Genomic DNA, 7,473 nt, shown 5'->3' with positions numbered 1-7,473 from the left:
AAATCTCATATAATTTCATTGTTCGTAATATCATTTGTGTAAAGAATATTAGCACAGCGACAAATAAATATTTGTTAATATATTATATCGTCTTTATTATTTCTTATATCTCAAATCCATAGAACTAAAAACAAAGCAACATCTGATAACTATATAAATATATTTCAAAATAGGTGCAGCGGGATATTTATTATGTTCTTAGATATAAAATTAAAACTACAGTAATTGTAAAGAGATTCAAATATTTTTAGTTCTTTAGCAATAACATTCCGATCTTTATATGGACAACCAAAATGGATTTTTACACAATAAATTCACTAGTTTATAAATTAAGTCCAAAAATTTGTTGCACCCACACCCACTATGGTTAAATTTTATATATTATTGGTATAATTCACTCTTTAATATTATTAAAATAATATTAGACTTTATGTTATTTATAATATTGATTTTATAGAAACATGTATTAGTTACATAATTATTATTGTAGTTTTATTGAAATTTTACTAAAACATACTTTCTCTATTTCATTTTAGTTATCTTTTTAAATTTGTTCACACAGATTAAAAAGTATTTGATTTTGTATATTTTATAAATAAAAATGGCAACCATATTTAAATCAATAAAAAATAAACTGAAGAATAAAGTTCACAAATCTTGTATTAAAAATTTAAAGCAACATTTATTTTGTAACGAAAATTTTATTCTAAAACTACACCTAATTTGAAACAGAGAGAGTGATATTCTACATTTGAAAATTTAATTATATCATGGAATTGATGAGCCAAATAAGGCTATCCCACACTTTAAATATATATAGAATGCAATTATATATTTTCTCCTAAAAATTATTCCAAGGTTTGAAAGTGTGTTTCATATTCTAGGTGCATCGAAATACGAAATTAACAAATATTTTCTGATTTTGTATAGAACATTGAGATATACTGATTCTCTAAATATGTTTAAAGTATAAATATATTCAGTAACACAAGATAAAAAGTAGAAAATGTAACCAAAAATATAGATACTTAAATCAGAATCAAGATCGAAAAATCCATACCTCCTATTCATATCAACACTCTCAATTAAACTTAAAATTTTATTGGATTCCTAACATTTTTATTTGAACCAAACTAAAAATCAAAATAACTAAAGTCAAATCAAAACTAAATTTATAAATAATCGAACGGTTACTAATATTTCAAAACCAAAAACCACAGAAAACCGGAAAATACAATCAAGAAACGAACCAAAACCAAAAGCTCATACCTAAACATATTAGTGAACAAATATACGTGTTAATAAATCTGTCAATAAAAAATATTCCACGTTTTCAAAGTGTGGAAACTATCCTATAAGTTATAAAGGAAAGTTTATATTAGTTGACATACTTCCTCCGTTTCAATTTAGTTGTCGTTGTAGAGTAAAATTTTTCGTTTTAGAATAAGTGACATTTTATAACTTTAATGCAAAATTTATTGACTTTATATTTCAATCTATTTTTATTAGTTGAAATGTGGTTAGGTATATTGACAATAATATTTTTATTTCAATATATATATAAAGTTAAATGCTTTTTATATGTGTGTTCAAGCTTAAAATGATAATCAAAATAAAACCGAAAGAATATATAGTTGGTAATTTTGAAGTAGAATTAATGGTTGGTATTTTTGTTTTTCTAGTTACATTTAATGAATTGTGTTAAAATTAAATGTTAATGATATACTTGTAAATAATAAAACAAATCAAAGAGATTTTTTAAAAAATTATTTCAATTTTAATAGTATAGATGCTCAACCTAATTATAGCACACACAATAATGAGCATATATACTATATATTTGAAAAAAAAAAAAAACTTAGGTCAACAAAAAGTATAATAAGTTAATGAGAAAATAATAAATGTTGCAAACAAAAGGCAACATCAACGTGATGGTGTTAGGTGTACCAGATCCCATCCCCCTCCCTCCTTTTAACGACGGAGATAACAAGGAAGGGAACCAGACCACTCCAAAAACAACTCATTCTAATTTGATCCTTTTCGTTTGCAATGGATACCGAGTTTCTCCGCACCTTAGATCGCCAGATTCTCTTGGGCGTCTTCGTCGCTTTCGTCGCCGTCAGTGCCGGTGCTGCTTATTATCTCTCCTCCTCCAAGAAACGCAGAGGTTTGATCCCAAAGTTCCAAACTTTTTCAATTCATTCTTCCCTGGGTTCCAATTTCAATTAGTCTCTGTTTGAAAGGTTGAATAAAGATTGAGCCTTTGTGGGTATTTATTTAATGTAAGTTGAAGATTTGAGTAAAGCTTGTGACTTTGTGTAGGGTGTTTGGATCCAGAGAATTTCAAAGAGTTCAAGCTTGTTAAGAAGCAGCAACTCAGTCACAATGTCGCCAAATTCGTTTTTGAACTCCCTTCTTCTACTGCTGTCTTGGGTCTTCCCATTGGACAACACATCAGTTGCAGGTCAATGTCCTCTTCATTGGTTTATCTCTGTTTCATACCAAATTGCAATCTTGTTGCAATCAAATGGCTGTGAACGGTGTGTTGATTATAATGGCATTGTTAATAGGGGAAAGGATGCTCAAGGAGAGGATGTTATTAAGCCTTACACTCCCACAACGTTAGATTCAGATCTTGGACGCTTTGAGCTTGTCATTAAGGTATATATTTGCTTAAACCTGACCCGTTTCTTGATTCTAGTGTTCTTTCGCCCTAACTCATTTCGTAACTAGATGTATCCACAAGGAAGGATGTCTCATCATTTCAGGGAGATGCGTGTTGGAGACCATCTTGCTGTAAAAGGACCAAAGGTACTCTCTTTTTATAATTCACATGTGTTGCTTACTTTGTTATTCTATACTTTTTTTTTCTCAAATTTGCTTTTGTTTTTGTTACTTTTTTAACTTGCTAGGGGAGGTTCAAGTATCAGCCAGGTCAGTTTAGGGCATTTGGAATGCTTGCTGGAGGTTCAGGCATCACTCCCATGTTCCAAGTATGTCTCCTACATTTGCGTTTAAATATCGTTTTTTTAAAGCCAATGTGTATGTTTTAAAACTCGTTTTCTTTTCTCATTTGCGAAGGTTGCAAGAGCGATTCTTGAAAACCCAACAGACAAGACAAAGGTGCATCTCATTTATGCCAATGTCACATACGAAGACATTCTCTTAAGGGTAAAATGTTTCTCACCTTCTGATTCGTACGTGTTACATAGACTGTTTTCAAACACTAAATAGTTGTGAATCAATACTCTTTTTTTCAGGAAGAATTGGAGAGTCTTACAGCCAATTACCCAGATCAATTCAAAATCTACTATGTTTTGAACCAGGTTATCACCAAATCCTTTTTTTTTGCGTTTATCTAATGTTACTTGCCTATTTAAAGTTTTGTTTTTTTGTGTGGTGATGATTAGCCTCCGGAGACATGGGATGGTGGTGTTGGATTTGTATCAAAGGAAATGATCCAGGCTCATTGCCCTGCACCTGCATCCGATATTCAGGTAAACCCTTCCTCTGTTCATGTTCTTGAACATACCTGATCATCACTTCTAAATCTTGAGCAAAACCAAGAACACTTCAAGTTAATGCCGAGTGCTGAAAATAAGGATTTTTCAATGGTGTTAACAATCTCTTTTTCACGGTTTGTGTGTTTGAATTGCAGGTCTTGAGATGTGGACCACCGCCAATGAACAAGGCCATGGCTGCAAACCTTGAAGCTCTTGGTTACTCTCCAGAGATGCAATTCCAATTCTAATTGGTCCTAAAAAGATGGAACTATTTAAAAAAAACACTTATTTCTTTGATCAAATAATTTTTGTTACAATTTCACTGAGACTTGTGTCTTAATTGAGTGAGACTTGTATTTCTGTTGTGTTATCCCATAGGGAGTTCCGGTTTGCTTTTTAACGATTTGGTTAGGCATATTGTCTTACATGTATCGGTTTGGTTTGATATCATATAAAGACTTGATACTGACATCCGCAAGACCTGCCCTATTTGTTTTGCTTTGTTGCAATCAATTTTGGCCACTGGCCTACATGACTATACATGAATCACTTTAGAAGCATAGCTACAAAAGGATGATTGGAATCGATTCTTTGCTTGAACTATATAATTGCCTCTTTTGTTTTTCTTTTGTTAGTATTGTATGAAGTTGCAAGTGTTGATAATGAATCAGAGTAGTGTTTCACTCTCTCTCATCAATTTTTATCAGTTTTTCTTTCTGTCAACATCATATTCATACGAGTGACCTTTGGAAAGTGACGTTTTAAGGCTGCATCATGGTGATTGTTCGTACTCTTTTTTTCCTCACCAATTATTTATATTAATCTAAAAGTTTACTGAACGTAACATTTACAACCATACATAAATTGGACGACAAGATGATTAACGAAATCACTAAAATATGGAGAAAAATAGAGGAATTAAAAAAGAAGAATGAGAAAATAAAAATAAAAAAGATAAAGAATAAAGAAACCGAAAATTTTCAGTTGAAATCTTAAAACTTATTGTTGACAAAAAAAAAATTTTTAAAACTATTATTTTTTTTTTTTGCTAAATGTCTTTTCTCTTTGTCCCTTTGGGGACATCCGATAAAAAAAATTTAAAACTATTATTCAAAATAACATAATGAAAAGCGTTGAAATATTCAACTGCTGGAGTTTACCACCTGTTGAAGTAGAGAAACAAGGTGTATCATAACAATAACATTATCGGAACAGTGGTGATTGCAAGGATGATATATGGAGAAGTCAAGAACACAATCATGGCAAGAAGAGATAGGAAGAAATTTCAGAACCTCTTGTTAAGTTGGATTATATAATCTTTAGGCTTTTGTTAGCACCTTTGCTCTATCTTGTTTTTTCTTCTTTTTTGCCGAAGTAGAGTATTCTTTAGATTTTATTTTTTGATAAAAAAAAAAGAGTATTCTCTAGATTTAACTTTTTGTAAAATTTGCTCTTCATTAATAGCATTCTTAGCAAAAAAAAAAACTGATGGAGTTTGAAAGCTGATGGTAACTATTTCTAGCGATGTTCGCTTCGATAGAGAAAAACATTTCTCATCTTTTCGAAGAGAATCTGAAATGCTAAATTGGTTCTGCAATAAAATTCTTTGGTCTTTCTTCCACTATATAATATCGCATGTTTTCAAGTTTAGTATTAAATCCTATTTTCAATAATGTGCAGCAAATGAATCAAGATTATAAATAACTAGATAATAATATGTACTCTAAGCAGATTGAATGTTTTTAAAATATGTTGTATTTAAATATTATAAACAATATATATTTTGTTATCAATCTTTTTTTTATATTTGATTATGGATGGGTATTCTGATATTATTTAGTTTGGTTTGGCTATGCTCGGTTCAGATTTATGTGGATTCGATTTAAGTTTGGATTCGGACAATCTATTTTTTTTTTGAGAAAAACAAATTTCCTAAATTTCTCAAAAACTAAAAATAAAAAACAATATATAACATATGAATTTGAATAATGTATATCAAAATATTTAAACTTGACATAAAAATTGGTTTAGCTTAAATATTTGGATGCAAAGTCAATAGATAGTTAAATATCTTTGTGTCTATTTTAAACCTGTACTTTTAACTACTTGCATATATATACAAGTATTTTGGACAACTTAAATATATCTTATATATTTTGTATATTTTTAGATATTAAACTTAAAAATAATTAATATATTTATTTACATAAATCTGGTTCGACTATATTCGGATACCCAAAATATTTCGGTTGGGATCGGATTGGATTTTGGTTTTTTAGATACCAAAATTTTGAACACGTTCGGATATCTAACTAATTTTTGTTAAAGTTCAGTATTACTTTTTGGATTGGATTGAGTTCAGTTTTATGGATTCAGATTTTTTGCCCCACCATATATTTTTTATTGTAACAAAAATTTTAAAGAAAGGGATATTGTTCATATTTATTTGGGTATGTAATAATTTTTAAACTAAAATACATTCTACTATGTATGTGGCTTATTTAGTTAATCATTAAAAAATGTTCTAAGAAAAATGATGGGCTGAACAAAAAAACATTACCATTTCAGATTGTCGAAATCGACATTTCCAAATTATTCTTTGTTGGTGTTGTGACGAAGAAAAAAAAGATTAATATTAGGAAAGCCAGTTTATTGTGCAATCCATGTTCTCAATAGGTAATTTCAATAGAATATATATAAATTTTCGATGTATCGACCTCTTGCAAGACTTTTTAAAAACATCAATTAATAAAAAAATTCACTTGCTAGATTAATAGCATAATCGATTGTTTCTCAATTAATATATATTGGATTAGATTTCAATTATTCTTTTTTATTTACAATATTTTTATGGTAAATAAATTAAAATAATTATTTTATTTATTTTCTATGCTATATAGTTAAATTTTAATGATATTGACATAGATGTAGTATATTTCAATATAGATATTTATCATCATATGGTTTATTAACATTTGTATAATTCTGTAACAAAAATTGAAACCATTAATCCCCCAAAAATTTTAATGTGATATTTTCAATTCAAATTTCAAAATTAGCATATTTATTTATTTTTATATCGTACATAGTTTAATTTAAACGATATATTTATTTAAATATATATTAAAAGAGAATTTATATTCATACGATTTTATGATCATATATATCTTGTTATAACAAAAAAAAAATTAAACTATTGATCACAAAATTTTCAAGTATACTTTTAGTAATTTATAGTCATTTACAAAAATATAACTTATAAAAATCTAATGTTTTTGTTATATGGTTAATGTAATTTTTTAATAATATAAAATTCAACCAAAAATGAGGAAAAATATAAAAATTGTTATCAAATTTTTATTATTTATAATCATTAATTTTATATATATATTAATCATATTATGTAATTTCGTAACTTTTGTTTAATGATATAATGAAAATTATTTTTTATACACCATTAATCAATTTAATAATTAGTTTAAAAATATAATACATATTTAGATAAACCAATCTATTTTTCTAAAAGTTCTAAAAATCATTAATCCTAATGATGATATGTGACTACCAAAATGTTGTAATGTTTTTTTAATTAATAGGGATACAAGACTTGGATTGTTGCGAGCGGATTTTGTTTTAAGCGACTCAAAAGTGAGATAAAGGTAAACTCAGTTGATCATTTATTATTTTAAAGATTTTAGAAGATCTGAACGATAGAGAACTTGCGTGAGTTTCAACAGCTTCTAGCATTTTATATAAAAATCCTACACCACGGGCCAAAAAGAAAGATGAATACATGACTCACTAGTACACTTACTTTATTTTCTTTTCTTGATTATGAATCACATCATCCAATAATACCCCCTCTGAAAATTTATTTAGTACAACACGCAATAGTCCCACATGCCACATCGCGACAGTATAGCGAATCTTTTTGCTTTTGCTATTTCTTTTATATCGTGTCAAACATCAA

At 28.2% G+C, this 7,473-nt stretch overlaps 1 protein-coding gene across 1 annotated transcript; it reads left to right on the top strand.

Annotated features, from left to right (window-relative positions):
- Window positions 1–1,935: 1,935 nt before the first annotated feature.
- Window positions 1,936–3,974, top strand: LOC108821343 (NADH--cytochrome b5 reductase 1). Its single transcript, XM_018594388.2, has 9 exons — window positions 1,936–2,167; window positions 2,323–2,464; window positions 2,571–2,661; window positions 2,734–2,811; window positions 2,913–2,993; window positions 3,082–3,171; window positions 3,261–3,326; window positions 3,411–3,497; window positions 3,659–3,974. The coding sequence occupies exons 1-9, from the start codon at window positions 2,050–2,052 to the stop codon at window positions 3,749–3,751; spliced, it is 846 nt and encodes a 281-aa protein (XP_018449890.2). The 5' UTR covers window positions 1,936–2,049; the 3' UTR covers window positions 3,752–3,974.
- The last annotated feature ends 3,499 nt before the right edge of the window (window positions 3,975–7,473 follow it).

The sequence above is a fragment of the Raphanus sativus genome, chromosome 2 (assembly GCF_000801105.2).
Source record: "Raphanus sativus cultivar WK10039 chromosome 2, ASM80110v3, whole genome shotgun sequence".
Lineage (NCBI taxonomy): Eukaryota > Viridiplantae > Streptophyta > Magnoliopsida > Brassicales > Brassicaceae > Raphanus > Raphanus sativus.
Note: the sequence above shows the minus strand (reverse complement) of the source record. Positions and strands in the feature narration are given on the sequence as shown.